Below are 18,449 nucleotides of genomic sequence, written 5' to 3' on the forward strand. Positions count from 1 at the left end.
TGTGGCACAGGGGGGTTATTATTATCTGTGTTATGCACTTGGTTTGATATCTTCAGGTCAAAAGGTTGAGGAGCATAATAAGTACATGTATTTATTTTATATTAATTGTAGAAAATTGCTAAAATGATGTATTTGAAAAACAAGCCTTGTGGCACATGGGGGTTATTATTGTCTGTATTATACAGTTGGTTTGACAACTTGAGGTCAAAAGGTCAAGGAGCATAATACGTTTATTTATAAATTTTACATAAATTTAAAAAAAACGCTGAAATGATATATTTGAAAACCAAGCCTTGTGGCACATGGGGGTTATTATTGTCTGTATTATACAGTTGGTTTGACATCTTGAGGTCAAAAGGTCAAGGAGCATAATACGTTTAAAAAAAAAGAAGTAAAAAATCGATGAAAATATATATTTGAAAAATAAGCCTTGTGGCACATGAGGGACATTAATCCGTATGTTGCACAGTTTATTTGACATCATTCACTCAAATGGTTGAAGCGCATTATAGGTTTGTATTTTGAATGTTAAATGAATGTTGAATATTAAACTAACTTAATGCTGGTGAAGAGATGGCTGACCCGACACTAAGGGCCCTTACATAGTCGACGCAACGCTACGCTACGCGTCCAAAAAGCTACGCTACGCGACGCTTCGGCCGCCATTAAGCGTCGAAGCGTAGCAAAACGCGTCCTCCAAATTTTTGATACGCGACGCGCCGAACCATGCAATACCAAGCGTTGTCGGTGGGGGCGATACTGCAAATATTGTACATTATTACTACTATAGGTTATATTTACAGAAGAACATATGAGAGGATGCGGGAACGTGATAAGAATGACTTGACGTCTCTTTTACTAACTTACTTTTATCTGAGCCAATTTATGCGAACCCTTCCACAGGGTCAAAGTGCTATTTTGATGCGCGACATCAGACAGCTGATGCGGGATTGTGAGCCATTTGAATGATCTTCTTGTCACCCGATATTCGTTCTATTGCTGGCCTTATTTGTTTTAGAATTAGCCTATTTGAATTAATTACGTAATGTTTTGTGTTCACGTTCTATGTGAAACATAAATGTTCATGTTCTGTGTGAAACATAAGTTCAGTAGCCTCTTTGAGTGAATGAAATTTGAAAGCGTGAGTGTGTAGTGAATGAAAAATGTGTGCGTGTATGGTGGGACTATTTTCTGTATTTGATAAATAAACCCCTTTTCTCTAATAATTTTGCCTACCATATAATTTCTGTGGACATTATGCGCTATAGCTTAAAGCCTTTGGCTATAGGCCTACACTTAAATAATTCATTCATCTGTCAAGGCAATAGCTCGTTGTATAAACATTTTATATGGATATGAATTAATGAGTTTGACGTAAACCAAATTAGGTAACTTGTGTAACATGATAACTAATGAATCAAAAGTCATGCTTCCAAGTGACCAATGTATATACATTTATTGGTCAGTGCGCATACCCAATCGTAGCACATTGTACTGGTGGGGAAACACGCCAGCATCTGACAAAAAATAATCTGCCAGCTGCTCCCTGACAAGGGCCGGTTTTGGTGAGTCGGGAAGATATCGGATGACTCGCGAAAGGAGATCATCAAACTTTGGCGCCGACATCCGAAAATACTGGAAATGCCTCTCCTCGTCCATGCGTCGCATTGGAAGTGTAACGGAACAAATAAAATGAGTATGTGTATAGTTAAATCCTGTATCATTGGGTCAAGACTTTTATTTTGATATGTTGTTAATGTTGTATTCCGGATATCCTGCAGCAGAAAAGACGGTAACTGCTGCAGGTAGGTTGAGCATAAAACGTGTCCGCATGAAACTTTTATTAAAGTAATTCATTGATTCAGTAATTCATCAATATCATTGTCACTTATCTGTAGACGGTTGTTTAATACACTCTTCATATATTTGGCATTGTATTGTTTCTTTTATTTGAGTTTTGATTTTCGTTTGCATTTGTAATATTGTATGTATTTTGTCTAGGCGGACCAGGAAATGCTCTAAACCTGTCCTTTATGTTGCTGACCCATTGTGCAGGTAACCGATAGGTTGTTCTAGTCAAATGTATGTTTATAATCCCACTTGTGGCGTTGCTAGCATTCAATGCTAGCATTCAAAATTTAGCCGGTCCCGCCATTTTTACATGCAATACCGCTGGTCGCCACATGAGGGGAGGGATCACCTGTTTATGCGCGCTGTTTAGCGCAACTGTTTTAAATATATATAATAAATTATAGAGCAGAGAAAACGGTAACTGCTGCAGGCGGACCAGGAAATGCTCTAAACCTGTCCTTTATGTTGCTGACCCATTGTGCAGGCAATAAAACCGCTGCATCCAATGCTGAGCGTCCGAGTCCAATGCTTGAAGGGAAACAAAACACAACGCAGGTTACAGTGGTGCCGTGATCCCGGATTCAACTGATTGGTCGCTGACCAACAACCCTTACCGGAGGGCCTGTTACCATTCCCACACTGGAGATCAACTGAGAACACTTGGGTATTGTGTTATATTTGGGGAACTGTAGAATATATGAAATGTTATGAGTGGATATTAATGTGACTGTTTTAGTGCACATCGACATTTTGTATTTTTTTTTATTACTATTTTTTTTTCTTCTCTCCGTCTTTTCCATTGTCATGGCTGGCTCACGGGTTACTGGAGCTCAAGGCTTTCTGACTCCTGTTAGTGTGGGTCGGGGTAGAGGTGTGTTGGGGTTGCCTATCCCTTTCCCTCAGCTTAGTGCGTCTGTGGGTACTACTGTAGGGATGGCAGGGAGGTCTCCACGTCCTGTTGTTAGTGACACACCACACGCTGCTCACACAGAACAAAATAGTTTCCCTGCGCAACAGGCCCCCTGCACTTCCACTCCTTTAACTACAGAGGACCTTGTAGGCCAGATGAGTGGCATCGTGCAACACATAGGTCAACAACTAGCAGACAGCATTCTCACACACTTGGGTAGGTCTAGTCCTGCGGCGGCTTTGTCTACTCCAAGTGTACACAGTGGTAGCTACGCTCCAGCTCAGGACTCTGTGTCATCATCTCAGCTACATGTAATGAGTCAGAGGAAGGTGAGAGATCCCCCTACTTTCAGAGGTGAGAATTCAGACTCAGTTACTCTTGAAGAGTGGATTGAGCTAATGCAAACTTTCATAAAGAAGGGAGGTCTATCTATTGGATAGCAGGGGGAAGAGATTCTCAACCATTTAAGGGGCAAGGCCAAGGATGTACTCAAAGTGGGCATTAAATCAAGTGGCGTTGACATCAGACATAGTCCAGCTTCTATCTATAGCCTTTTAAGGAAGCATTTCAGTTGCAAGCAGTTTTCACCACTGCCTCTGCAAGACTTCTACACAACCTTCCCTGAACCACGGGAAGATCCCTTTGACTACTGGCTTCGCCTTAACTGTGCTGCTGATATTGCTGCCGAGTGTCTCCTGGAACAGGGTAAGCAGCAAGACAGCTTGTCCATTGAGGTCACACGTATGTTCATTAGGAACTGCCCAGATTCCGGTCTATTGCTCACTTTTCGTTCTAAGACCATCGACAAGTGGTCGGCTGCAGAAGTGCAAGAAGTTTTGGATGAGTACCACTCAGAGAAGGTCATCAAAGCAGCAGGGGTAGGGAAAGATGGGGCTGTTGGGGAGAAGAACGTGGCTGTGAACAGGATGGAGGTGGAGAGTAGCCTAGCTCCCCTGTGTAGCGCTCAGCCAACACCACAGTCCACATCAGCTGATCACTCTGCTCTGGAGAGGATGATTGGTATGATGGAGAAGGTTCTTATGAATACTGCTCAGTCCAGATCAGCGGATAGAAGGACAAGTGGTCTACCTCGTATTCAAGGTCTTAAAGACACACCGTGTTTAGTTTGCAAAGACCCCTCTCATTCTGCCTTGTCACACTGTAAGGATAACAGACTGTGTTTCCAGTGTTTTTCTCCTGACCATGCAAGGGACAGATGTCCACGTAGGGGACAGAGTGCAGTACCCGGTGGCCAGGCGTCAAACTAACAGATCTGCGTGTGGGGGAGGACCACGTAGATTGTGAAAGTGTGCTTCCAAATTCTAGCTTTGAGGCTTTTTCTGACTATGAATCTCTTAGTCAGTTGTACAGTAGTGATTGTTCGTCAGAGAAGACAGTTATTTTTCAGAATTTGCAGACAGTTCCCAGGTCTGATAGTTTATTTTACACATCAGTTTCAATAGTGAATGGACTCTCTTTCAAAGCGCTTATTGATAGTGGATCCATGGCGTGTACTCTTAGTGAGTCTGCTGAAGCCATGTTGTTGAAATACATTCCAGGCATTTCAAAGCAGTCAGCTCAAGATATTGTGATTGTTGGCTGTGGAGGCCATCGTGTCACTCCAACAGCAATCTATGACCTCCAAGTCAGTGTGTACGGTTATTCAATGACTGTTCCCACTTTAGTTGTCCCAGGTCAATCTGAGGAGATGATTCTGGGCAGTAACGTCATCAAAAGGCTTTTGACGTGTCTGAGAGAGGCAGGTGGCAATTGGAAGCTCACGTCCATGCCCAGCAATAACCAGAGTGATGAATGCTCTCAGTTTTTGTCCCTTTTCTCCAACACTCAGAGGTGGAGAGGTGAGTCTGTGCCAGACAGAGTGGGCACTGTAAAGCTCATGAGAAGTGTGACATTAGAGCCACAAACAGAGCACCTGGTTTGGGGTAAGCTACCCGTGTCTTCAGCCTTGTCTGTGGGTAGCACAGTCATCGTTGAGCCGACCAAGTCAAGATCAAGACCTAAGCAGATAATGGTTGGCAGAGTGATCACACCGCTTTGGGGTGATGGCTCCATTCCGATGAAAGTTATAAACCCAACCAATCATAGAATAGTCCTGAGGAGAAATGCTAAGATAGCCGACGTGTCACCTTGCATTGCTGTGGAAGACCTGCCACAGCCAGAACAGATCAAGTCAAATGTGCAGTGTACGGACAGCAGCCCCTCAACTCCCTCAACTCCCAGGTCAGAGGAAGAGATGAAACGTGCCTTGTGCAGTTTGAACCTCCCTGACATCGATCTGGAGTCTTGTGAGGTGTCGGCACACTGGAAAGACAAGCTGCTCCAGACCATTGAGAGATATGAGTCAATATTCTCAAGAGACAAAATGGACTGTGGAGAAGCCAGTGACTTTGTCCATCGCATTCATCTGGCTGATGACCGACCCTTTCGTTTGCCTTACAGGCGTATACCACCAAGCCAGTATGCTAAACTAAGGACGACTCTGAACGACATGGAGGAGAAGGGAATCATTCGCAAGTCACACAGTGATTATGCATCTCCCCTCGTGCTTGTCTGGAAGAAGAATGGCGATTTAAGGATTTGTACAGATTTCAGGTGGTTGAATGCTCGGACGGTCAGAGACGCCTACCCGTTGCCTCACCAGTCTGATGTGTTGGCTGCACTGGGCGGGAACGTCTTCTTTTCCACAATGGATCTGACATCAGGCTATTACAATGTGCCTTTGCAGGAAGAGCATAAGAAATGTACAGCCTTTTCTTCTCCTTTCGGCCTGCACGAGTACAACAGACTGCCTCAGGGTCTCTCAAACAGTCCAGCCACATTCATGAGAATGATGATGTCAATCTTTGGCGATGAGAACTTCAGCAGTGTCCTGTGCTATCTGGACGATCTCATGGTGTTTGCTCCTTCCGAGTCTGTGGCCCTTCAGCGTCTTGAAATGATCTTCTCCCGTCTGTCGAGTCACAATCTGAAGCTGGCCCCAAAGAAATGCTTCTTCTTAAGACGTTCTGTTAAATTCCTTGGCCACATAATCTGTGAGAAAGGCATTGAGACGGATCGAGACAAGGTCGAGGCCATCAGCAAAATCCAGAGAGTTGATCTGATGGAGGCTGACGGGCAGACACCATGTTCAAAGAAGATCAGATCGTTCCTTGGTATGGTGATGTATTATCAACATTTTATTGAGGGATGTTCTGCGAAGGCCAAGCCACTCTTCAAGTTGACAGCAGGGTCCAGTAAGCAGACTCGTGGGAAGTTGGGGAGAAAGCCAAAAAAACGGCCGAGTGTCACTAAACTCGCCCCTACTGATTGGACACCTGCTTGTCAGCAGGCCTTTGAAGTCCTGAAGTCAGATCTGCTACAGAGTGTGACCTTAGCTCACCCAATGTTCGACCAGCCTTTCATTCTGGCTGTTGACGCGTCTTTTGACGGAGTTGGAGCAGTCCTCTCTCAAGTCCCTCCTGGTGAGGAGATAGCAAGACCGGTAGCCTTTGCCAGCAGAACGTTGTCTCGGTCACAGATGAACTACCCTGCTCATAGACTTGAATTCTTTGCACTGAAGTGGGCTGTTTGTGAAAAGTTCAGCCATTGGCTTAAGGGAAGACATTTCACAGCATGGACTGACAACAACCCTTTGACATACATTTTGACAAAGCCCAGACTGGATGCCTGTGAACAGCGATGGGTGGCTAAACTTGCATCATACAGCTTTGACATAAAGTATGTCCCAGGCCCTAGAAACATTGTGGCAGATGCTTTAAGCAGAGAACCCTTCGTCCAGTCTTGCGTAAGCCACCGCATTGTTACCGAGCCATACATGTCTCTCTTGAGAAATTTCAGTGGTGTTGTGGATGACACAGTCCAAAATGCCTTCAGGTACTCCAACAATCATCAGATGGTCCTGAGATCAGGCAAAAATCCACATAACACGTCCGCCGACGAAGCCTCAGACACTGGTTCGGTCGGAGCTCCAGATGTTTCAGCTGTTCTGGAAGCTCATTCCAGTGGTGGTCTGAGTGAAGTCCTGGGTGCGAGTCCGGCTGTTCCTCAACTGCAGCAGGTTGACTCCCCCATTCCTCACAGCAGTCTTGTGAACCAACAAGGGCAGGATAGTACGATCAGCCGAGTCCTCTACTATATCGAGAGACGGCGGAAGCCATCGAAAAATGAGAGAACAGATGAGTCCTTCAGTGTGCGCCAGCTCCTGAAGTATTGGGACAGGCTCGTTATCCATGATGGCTTACTGTGCAAGGTGAGAAAAGATCAAGGCATGAACAGACGACTTTTTCTCTTTGTCGTGCCCAACTCTCTCAAAGCGCAAGTCTCATCTCATTCTCATCTCATTTTCTTCCGCTTATCCGGGGTCGGGTCGCGGGGGGAGCAGCTCAAGCAGGGGGCCCCAGACTTCCCTTTCCCGGGCCACATTGACCAACTCTGACGGGGGGATCCCGAGGCGTTCCCAGGCCAGTGTTGAGATATAATCTCTCCACCTAGTCCTGGGTCTTCCCCGAGGTCTCCTCCCCACTGGACGTGCCTGAAACACCTCCCAAGGAAGGCGCCCAGTGGGCATCCTTACCAGATGCCCGAACCACCTCAGCTGACTCCTTTCTAAGTAAAGGAGCAGCGGCTCTAATCCGAGTTCCTCACGGATGGCTGAGCTTCTCACCCTATCCCTAAGGGAGACGCCAACCACCCTTCTGAGAAAACTCATCTCGGCCGCTTGTACCCGCGATCTCGTCCTTTCGGTCATCACCCAGCCCTCATGACCATAGGTGAGGATAGGAACGAAAATCGACCGGTAGATCGAGAGCTTTGCCTTGCGGCTCAGCTCTCTTTTCGTCACAACGGTGCGGTAAAGCGAACGCAATACCGCCCCCGCTGCTCCGATTCTCCGGCCAATCTCACGTTCCATAGTACCCTCACTCGCGAACAAGACCCCGAGGTACTTGAACTCCTTCACTTGGGCTAAGGACTCATTTCCTACCCGGAGTAAGCAATCCATCGGTTTCCTGCTAAGAGTCATGGCCTCAGATTTAGCGGTGCTGATCCTCATCCCAGCCGCTTCACACTCGGCCGCAAGCCGATCCAGTGAGTGCTGAAGGTCACAGGCCGATGATCCCATGAGGACCACATCATCCGCAAAAAGCAGTGACGAGATCCTCAGACCACCGAACTGCAACCCCTCCCCACCACGACTACGCCTCGATATCCTGTCCATGTATATCACAAACAGGATTGGTGACAAGGCGCAGCCCTGGCGGAGCCCAGCACCCACCGAGAACGAAACTGACTGGCTGCCGAGGACGCGAACACAGCTCTCGCTTTGGGAGTACAGGGATTGGATGGCCCTGAGGATAGACCCCTTTACCCCATACTCCCGCAGCACCTCCCACAGTTTCTCCCGGGGGACCCGGTCATACGCCTTCTCCAGATCCACAAAACACATGTAGACCGGATGGGCATACTCCCAGGCCCCCTCCAGGATCCTTGCGAGAGTGAAGAGCTGGTCCGTAGTTCCACGTCCGGGGCGAAAACCGCATTGTTCCTCTTCAATCTGAGGTTCGACGATCGGCCGAACCCTCCTTTCCAGTACCTTGGAGTAGACTTTACCAGGGAGGCTGAGAAGTGTGATACCCCGGTAATTGGCACACACTCTCTGGTCCCCCTTTTTGAACAGGGGAACCACCACCCCGGTTTGCCACTCCTTTGGCACTGTACCCGACTCCCACGCGATGTTGAATAGGCGTGTCAACCATGACAGCCCCTCAACACCCAGAGCCTTTAGCATTTCTGGCTGGATCTCATCAATCCCTGGGGCTTTGCCACTGCGGAGATGTTTGACTACCTCAGTGACCTCCACCAGGGAAATTGACGACGAAACACCATCAACCTCGAGCTCTGCCTCCAACATAGAGGGCGTGTTATTCGGGTTCAGGAGTTCCTCAAAGTGTTCCTTCCAACGTCCGACAACCTCCTCAGTTGAGGTCAACAGAGTCCCCTCCTTACTGTACACAGCTTGGACGGTTCCCCGTTTCCCCCTCCTGAGGTGCCGGATAGTCTTCCAGAAACACTTTGGTGCCGACCGAAAGTCCTTCTCCATGGCCTCTCCGAACTTCTCCCACACCCGCTGCTTAGCCTCCGACACGGCAGCAGCTGCAGCCCTTCGGGCCTGTCGGTACCCTGCAACCGAGTCAGGAGTCCTCCAGGATATCATATCCCGGAAGGCCTCCTTCTTCAATCGGACGGCTTCCCTGACCACCGGTGTCCACCACGGTGTCCGAGGGTTACCGCCCCTTGAGGAGCCTAAGACCCTGAGGCCACAGCTAGCCACCGCAGCTTCAGCAATGGAGGCTTTGAACACAGCCCACTCCGGCTCAATGTCCCCAACCTCCACAGGAATGCTAGAAAAACTCCGCCGGAGGTGTGAGTTGAAGATACCTAGGACGGGGGCCTCCTCCAGACGTTCCCAGTTCACCCGCACTACGCGTTTGGGCTTACCAGGTCTATCCGGAAATTTCCCCCATTCCCTGATCCAACTCACAACCAGATGGTGGTCGGTTGACAGTTCCGCCCCTCTCTTTACCCGAGTGTCCAAAACATGCGGCCTCAGATCAGATGACACGATCACAAAATCGATCATTGATCTTCGGCCTAGGGTACTCTGGTACCAGGTACACTTATGAGCACCCTTATGTTCGAACATGGTGTTTGTTATGGATAATCCATGACTAGCACAGAAGTCCAATAACAAACGACCGTTCGGGTTTAGATCAGGGAGGCCGTTCCTCCCCACCACGCCTCTCCAGGTGTCTCCATCGTTGCCCACGTGAGCGTTGAAGTCACCCAGCAGAACTACGGAGTCCCCTACTGGAGCCCCATACAGGACTCCATTCAGGGTCTCCAAGAAGGCCGAGTACTCTGAACTGCTGTTTGGTGCATACGCACAAACAACAGTCAGAGTTTTCCCCCCTACAACCCTTAGGCGCAGGGAGGCGACCCTCTCGTCTACCGGGGTAAACTCCAACACCGCGGCGCTCAGCCGGGGATTTATGAGTATCCCCACACCCGCCCGGCGCCTCACGCCCTTGGCAACTCCGGAGAAGAATAGAGTCCAACCCTTATCCAGGAGTACGGTACCAGAGCTGAGACTGTGCGTGGAGGTAAGCCCCACCAGATCTAACTGATAGCGCTCCACCTCCCTCACAAGCTCTGGTTCCTTTCCCCACAGCGAGGTGACGTTCCACGTCCCCAGAGCTAGCTTCTGCCGCCCGGGTCTGGTCCGTCGAGACCCCTGACCTTCGCTGCCACCCATGTGGCTGCGCACCCGACCCCAACGGGTCTTCCCACAGGTGGTGGGCCCATGAGATGAAGAGAGGGGGGGTGCCACGTAGTTTGTTCGGGCTGTGCCCGACCGGGCTCCGTGGCAAACCCGGCCACCAGGCGCTCGCCATCGAGCCCTCCGTCTGGGCCTAGCTCCAGACGGGGGCCCCGGCCTTCCTCCGGGCCGGGTCACATCTCCTCTTTTTTCGATATTCATTGAGGATTTTTGAACCATTCTTAGTCTGGCCCCTCGCCTGAGACCACTCTGCCATGAGAGACCCTACCAGGAGCACAAGGCTCCAGACAACACAGCCCTCAGGTTCACAGGGACACGCAAACCTCTCCACCACGATAAGGTGACGGTTCCAGGAGAGGTAAAAAAGCGCAAGTACTGAATGGAATTCATGATTCCGCTGGTCACCAAGGGAAGAGCCGAACGCTGTCTCTGGCTAGGCAGAGATTCTTTTGGGTTGGCATGAAAAGAGACGTTGATGATCATGTGAAAAACTGTCATCGCTGTGTTGTTGGAAAGACACCAGAGCCCGGTGCTTGTGCTCCACTTGAGAGCATCCGCACATCGGAGCCGATGGAACTGGTCTGCATTGACTTTTGGTCTGCAGAGGTCAATGATGGGAAGTCCATGGATGTGCTTGTTGTGACTGACCATTTTTCCAAAATGGCTCATGCATTCCCATGCAAAAATCAGTCCGCTAAGCAAGTGGCTCGGAAGCTCTGGGATGATTTCTTTCTCGTATACGGTTTCCCTAGGAGGATTCATTCTGATCAGGGAGCGAACTTTGAAAGCAAGTTGATCAGGGAGCTGTTGATTCTTTCGGGTGTCGAGAAGTCGCACACAACACCATACCACCCCATGGGCAATGGCGTGGTTGAAAGATTCAACAGGACCCTTGGGTCCATGATCAGAACGTTGCCTCCTAAATCCAAAGCAAAGTGGCCCCAGATGTTACAGCTACTCACCTTCTGTTACAATTGCACAGAGCACGAGACAACAGGTTTCGCACCATTCTATCTGATGTTCGGTAGAGTCCCTTGTCTCCCAGTTGACGTCCTGTTTCAAACTGTGGTTTCTGACGATGTTGTGGTGGGTCACAATGAGTTTGTGTCACGCCTGAAGAAAGACCTGCGTGAAGCGGTGCAGATTGCACAAAGACACAGTCAGAAAGAACAGACTAGACACGCAAGGCTCTATAACAGGAAGGTCAAGGGGTCACCTCTAATCATTGGTGACAGAGTGCTCGTTGCGAACAGAGGTGAAAGAGGGAGAAGGAAGTTGGCTGACAAATGGGAGTCAACAATGTACGAAATTGTGGCTGCAAACCCTGACATCAATGTCTACAAGATCAAAGACGTTGCCTCTGATAAACTGAAGGTAGTCCACCGAAATCTACTGCTTCCTGTGAACTTCTTACCGATTGGTGATGGAGAAGACACCCACACCAGGGGTAGTGGTGAGGTGGTTCCTGAAGTCAGCCCTTCGGAAGAAGTAGATCACAGAGGCGAGGTGGTGCCTGAAGTCAATCCTGTAGTTGAGGTGGATGTCAGTGAGGGGATGGTTCCCAAAGTCAACCTCCCAGGTGAGATTGATGGCAGCGTTGACCGGACTGTACACTGGGTGCTGTCCAGCCCTGATGATTCTGAGTTGGAGGATCGACAGACTAGCCTCTCTGAAGGACCTGATGTGTCTGATTGGGTGTCTGAGCCATTTCACTCAGCTAGTGTCATCGGCAGTGATCGGAGGTTGGAGGACAGTGATGTTCCCCCTATAATCAATGGTCGACACAGTGCTGAGCTCCACCCTGTGGTCATTGCACATGAAGAGGTATCCACAGATGCACTTCCAGTATGCACTCAACCTCTGGGTGTTGAAGACACAGTAGCTCGAACCAGACGAGGCAGGGCTGTCAACCCTCCAGAGAGGCTCATTTGCGAAATGAATGAACAAGTCCTTGACACTTCAGAGTCCACAGTGAACTCTTTCATTTATTTAGTTAAAAGTTTGTTTTGAGATTCAGCATATAGGTACTAGATGTCAGTGTAGTCAGTCTATAGACACAGTAAGACACAGTTAGAGATAAGTATCATTTATAGCAATATTTGAGGTGTAACAGGCATCTCAAGAGTCTACTTTTGGTCTTGTGGATGGCGCCATCACATTCCTTAAGTACTCCTTAGTTGGAGGATTCCTTAATCGACAGCTAGTGATATTTGGTTTTATTGACTTGTTAGTGCCTGTATAATTTATTTTATTTTTTTTTCTCGGTTTTGAGGCCTAGGAGGTATTATTTTTTATTATTTGTTTCTATCTCTCTACCTCTTTATTTTGGTGAGTGTTCTACCGCTACGTCCCCAATTTAGCAGGATTTAAGGGAGGTGTATGTAACGGAACAAATAAAATGAGTATGTGTATAGTTAAATCCTGTATCATTGGGTCAAGACTTTTATTTTGATATGTTGTTAATGTTGTATTCCGGATATCCTGCAGCAGAAAAGACGGTAACTGCTGCAGGTAGGTTGAGCATAAAACGTTTATTAAAGTAATTCATTGATTCAGTAATTCATCAATATCATTGTCACTTATCTGTAGACGGTTGTTTAATACACTCTTCATATATTTGGCATTGTATTGTTTCTTTTATTTGAGTTTTGATTTTCGTTTGCATTTGTAATATTGTATGTATTTTGTCTAGGCGGACCAGGAAATGCTCTAAACCTGTCCTTTATGTTGCTGACCCATTGTGCAGGTAACCGATAGGTTGTTCTAGTCAAATGTATGTTTATAATCCCACTTGTGGCGTTGCTAGCATTCAATGCTAGCATTCAAAATCTAGCCGGTCCCGCCATTTTTACATGCAATACCGCTGGTCGCCACATGAGGGGAGGGATCACCTGTTTATGCGCGCTGTTTAGCGCAACTGTTTTAAATATATATAATAAATTATAGAGCAGAGAAAACGGTAACTGCTGCAGGCGGACCAGGAAATGCTCTAAACCTGTCCTTTATGTTGCTGACCCATTGTGCAGGCAATAAAACCGCTGCATCCAATGCTGAGCGTCCGAGTCCAATGCTTGAAGGGAAACAAAACACAACGCAGGTTACAGAAGCACCAGAGAAACAAATTCCCCATCCTGATATCGTGTGGTATTTAAAGGGCGCACATACCACCGCATATCTCTGCGCTTCATCACTCATCTTCCGTAGCCACTTTGATCGGAACGTCACCTGGAACGTCCCCCCGCGAAAACACCGTGACTCTGCTGCCACCCATGGCGTGAGTGGTGTATTGCATGTCATGCATTGCCCGCGACGTTCGCGTATGCTGTGTAGACTATGAAAGGAAGCGCGACGCTCGCGTCACTCACGTCGTTTACGCGCGTCGCTCGCGTCGACTATGTAAGGGCCCTAACAGCGGCTTAGAAAGACGTCGTAGAAAGCGGCGAAAAAAAGAGACATTAAAAAAGTAAAGTAAGTAATTAAGTAAAAAGAGACATTTTTAATTTAATAGCAACGATGACAAGACGGAAAACAGGTAACTTATCAAGGTAATTTTGCCGGCATCTGAGGGGAGATACGTCATCTCCAAACGTCCGGTGGAGTTTCAGAGGCGTTCTACGCATAGCTGTAGTACGGTGAAGTAGTAGACACTGAACAGAAATAGTATGTACTAAGTATTCAGATTCAGCCCAGGTCTTACTGAAGGCATTTAATGGTCAAAATAGTATTAATAAATATTCGAATATATTCGAATATTAATATTAATAAACAAACGAACTTCGAATATGATTTTTGGGCCAAAGTCAAAGCCCTATTCCATATTAGCAGTTTCACACATTCCCTTTCCACAGTCCATCAGGTTATTGAACTGCTGTTATTAACACACAACCGCAAACTCATGATGTTAAAGTCTTCGCTTAGTAAGGTTCTGGTTTATGAGGCAGTCTTTGCTTTCATCGGAAATAGTACTACTATTGCTTGGCAGCAGGCTACATCTATCAATTAATGACAGGAACGTCTGACTCTCAGTCTGCGTGTGTTTGTGTACCTGTTATTCGCATATCTCCCGAATACAATTTACATTAGTATTGTGATTGTTGTTTTAACATTCACATTAGTATTAAAATTACTTTAAAAAGTAGTGGGGGAAAAAGTGTGACCATGAACTTGCAGGATCTGGCTGTGCATTGTATGCGTGCACACATGTGTTGTTATGTATTATGTGTTGTGACTCTTATGTTTGTATTTTAATCTTTTTAAACAGCTCTTAAAAAAGATGAGCCCAAAGCAACTGCCGGTTCCATTAGTGTCTCTACACTGGACTCATCTTCCTCCGAGATGAGTTCAAAGAGTACAGACTCAGAGTCATCCAACAGCTCATCCTCAGAGGACAAGAAGAGGAAGAAGAAGGGGAAAGGGAGAAAGAAGGCATCCAAGATGGTTAAAATGGAAAAAACACTGCAAAGAGGTTAGAAATACTCATTTCAACACTTTCCACTCACCTGGGTGCTAGATCACTCCTGCTTCGCTGTGTTGTGTTCTCCAGGCTGGCTCCTCCCATATGATGTGACATTGCATGTGTGATTGTTTCTAGCACTCACACAGTGAATTTTAGAGGAATAGCTTGTGGTCATCTCATATTCTAGATTGAAATCAGATTTAAGTGTGTAGCTGACAAGCCACACTAGATTCATAGTGTAGTGTGTGTGTGTGTGTGTGTGTGTGTGTGTGTGTGTGTGTGTGTGTGTGTGTGGGGAAGTAGATGTTGTGTATGTGTGCTCCTTCACCCTGTGTGTGTGTGGGCATTCCACCACTGTAGCTTCTCCTGCCTCTCACCGGCAACACATACTGAGCATAGTTGCCGTTGTGTGTGTGTGTTCAAGGAGATAGTGTGTGCATGTTAAAGATGAGTACAGTATGAGTACAGTAATATAAATGACAAAACTACTACTATAGATAGCACTAATTGTATGTTCTCTTAATTGCAGCCCGGAATCCTGAGCAGGCTTTGGCCCGGTACAAAAAGATTCTTAAATGCTACAAGAGGCTTGGAACCATGTCTGGGGCATTTCGAAAGGTCGGTGTTGACCGTAATACAGTGGTGGTCAATGCACCAATCGCCGAGCTTTCCATTGCTGCCCCAGACCAGTACAAGGAAGCTTTGAAAACGTATACCCATTCCACAAAATTGAAAGCATTTGCGGAACACTGTGCCTTGACAATTCTAGGCGATGTAGAAATAGTTGACGCAGTCAACACGCTTAAAGCCAGTGGTAAGCTGCTACCACTGAAAAAGAAATAATTATGTGCATTTTGTATTATGCTTTACAAGTGTTCCTGTAAAGTAATTTTTACATTTTCTGTACAATACCACTGTTCATATTTTATCTGTATTTTTTTGTTGTGTGTTCTTTGTTGAAAAGAAGAATTTATGTAGTTTAAAATAAATATTTGTACGTTTTCAGCACTTCAGCACATAGCTTCTTTCCCTTTTCTTAAAATAATATTTTGTTTTAACTTGTGTCTCTTTGGTATCTGCTAGCCACTCATTTATAAATACTTTGAAAAGCATAGCAAGTCCTCACTTTAGATGGGCTCACACCATGTAGTCAACTAATCCGTAGTAACTCATGAGTTAATCATGAATTGAAGTCTTGTTAAGTGCTTGTTAAAGATGCAGTAACACTAACTATCCGTAGGCATATTTCTGAAGGCATGTCCAAATATAATAATACATATTTGTGTCCAAGTTATGTTTGCCACTCATTTATAAATGCTTTGTAAAGCATAGCAAGTCCTCACTTTAGATGGGCTCACACCATATAGTCAACTAATCAGTAGTAACTCATGAGTTAATCATGAATTTAAGTTTTTTTAAGTGCTTGTTAAAGACGTAGTAACACTAGCTATCCGTAGGCATAGTTCTGAAGGCATGTCCAAATAGAATAATACATATTTGTGTCCAGGTTATGTTTGCAATTCATTTATAAATGCTTTGTAAAGCATAGAAAGTGCTCACTTTAGATGGGCTCACACCATGTAGTCAACTAATCCGTAGTAACTCATGAATTAATCATGGGTAACCTAATTGGTAAGTATTTGTAACATGTGTATTAACACCCCAGCTATTAGTTGAGGCCTATTTCTAAATCATAACATTTTATTTAAGGCATGAACAAATGTAGGTCTAGATAGTCTGTTAATCATCAACTTCCAGGTTTTAACCGGCCTTATACATTCCTAAGTACCTAGATAATAATGGTAAAATTACTTTTTTATAAGGCTTATTTACTATGAACAAACCATTTATAACTGTTTGAAGAAATGCTTTACTAATGATACGTTATGTATGAACAATAAATAACTAATGGTGAACAAACCATTATTTAATAGTTTTTTAGAAGGCTTATTTACTATGAACAAACCCATTTATAACTGTGTGAAGAAATGCTTTACTAATGATACGTTATGTATGAACAATAAATAACTAATGGTGAACAAACCATTACCCAATAGGTAAAAAATGCTTAATAAATGATGAATTGTGTGTAGTTATTATAAAGTGTTACCCAAAAATCTAGATAACTATAGGCCAATCAGTCTACTCAACACTGACTATAAAATAATTGCTAAAATACTTGCGAATAGAATAAGGGAGGTGATAGGTTCATTAATAGGTCAAACTCAAGCATATAGTATTCCGGGGAGGGACATTGGGGATTCAATAATAACAATAAAACAGGTAGTAAGAGATATGGAAGGGGAGGGAGGATTGTGGCTGGGGATTGATTTAAATAAAGCGTTTGATAGGGTGGATCAGGATTTTTTGGGGAGGGTACTAGAGAAACATGGATTTGGGACTAAATTAAGGGGGTGGGTGGGATTGCTTTATGGGGGGGCTAAGAGCAAAATAAAGTGTAACGGTGTTTTGACTGACTCTTTTGATGTCAAGAGGTCAGTAAGGCAGGGCTGCCCAATGTCAGCACTGCTCTACAGCAGGCGTGTCAAACTCAAATACCCAGTGGGCCGAAGTAAAAAAATGGGTCAAGGTCGAGGGCCGGACATGTTCAATATTTATTATGAACTTAAGTTTTACACATATTGAATCTGAAAGTGTCCTAAAGCTTAGGCTTATTGCAATAAGATCTATTCATTTGTAGGCCTAAACATGAACTCAGCCTTAGTTGTACACATATATGTATATAATCTGAAACAAGGAGTCTAACTCAGATCAAATTTCAAAATAAAATAAAGAAAACACTAATTCTCATGCCTCTCAAATTGAAAATCCAAACAATAAGATTTATTTATTTGTAGGCCTAAACATGAACTCAGCCTTAGTTTTACACACATATATATGTTATCTGAAACAAGGAGTCTCAGATCGATTTTCTAAATAAAATAAAGAAGACATTAATTATCATGCCTCTCATTGAAATTCCAAACATTAAGATTTATTTATTTATAGGCCTAAACATGAACTCAGCCTTAGTTTTACACCTATAAATAGATGTGTAATCTGAAACAAGGAATCGAACTCAAATCAAATTTCAAAATACAATAAAAGAGACACTAATTTCACATGCCTCAATTAAAATCCAAACATATACAAAAGTGCAAAAATGAAACCTATGCAACATTAAACCTCAGTTTACTGCACTGTGATTTGCCCTGGTGCCTGAACCAGATACTTGACATCTCTTCTTCGACGCAAGTTCCTCTATGTTTGGGGTCAGGCTCTGAGCTGAGGAAATCCTCAGGATTGAGTGAAGGTGTTCATCAGTGAGACAACTCCTGTGTGATGTTTTGTTCAACTTCATTACAGAGAAAAGTTGTTCACATAGGTATGTGCTACCAAACATAGAGAGCATTTGAGCAACTTGAGCACGCAGCTGGGGCATTGTGTCAGGGATGAAACTTGGAAACTGTGCAGCACCAACAGAGTCATACTTCGACCTGAGTGTGTCGCTACATTGGAGCTCGATCAGCTCCATTTGGAGGTTGGTTGGTGCGCTTTCCACGTCAACTGCAAACGGATTACTGAGCAGTTCAAACCTACTCTTTTGGGCTTCAAAGTCGGCAAATCGGCGTGTGAAGTCGGCGCTAAGTAGGCCGAGCTTTTCAGCAAATTGTGCACTTGGGAACACAGAGACCTGCTCTCGCATAGTTTGGCAGCACGGGAAATGGCCCAGGTTTTCTCGCAGTATTTGCATCTCCCACAGGCGCAGCTTGGTTTTAAACGCCTTCACCGCAGCGTGCATGTCAGTGATCACATGATCCCGTCCTTGAAGCTGCAGGTTGAGCGCATTGAGATGGCTCGTAATGTCACACAGAAAC

The 18,449-nt window shown here is 45.5% G+C and overlaps 1 protein-coding gene across 1 annotated transcript in view; it reads left to right on the forward strand.

Moving 5' to 3' along the window:
• Positions 1-16,188, forward strand: part of LOC130378899 (coiled-coil domain-containing protein 106-like) — a 32,421-nt gene extending 16,233 nt beyond the window's left edge. The window contains exons 3-4 of the mRNA XM_056585495.1: positions 14,377-14,580; positions 15,101-16,188. Coding sequence (XP_056441470.1) covers positions 14,377-14,580; positions 15,101-15,414 — 518 coding nt within the window. The 3' untranslated portion in view covers positions 15,415-16,188. The remainder of the gene's footprint in view (positions 1-14,376; positions 14,581-15,100) is intronic.
• The last annotated feature ends 2,261 nt before the right edge of the window (positions 16,189-18,449 follow it).

The sequence above is a fragment of the Gadus chalcogrammus genome, unplaced genomic scaffold (assembly GCF_026213295.1).
Source record: "Gadus chalcogrammus isolate NIFS_2021 unplaced genomic scaffold, NIFS_Gcha_1.0 GACHA113, whole genome shotgun sequence".
NCBI lineage: Eukaryota > Metazoa > Chordata > Actinopteri > Gadiformes > Gadidae > Gadus > Gadus chalcogrammus.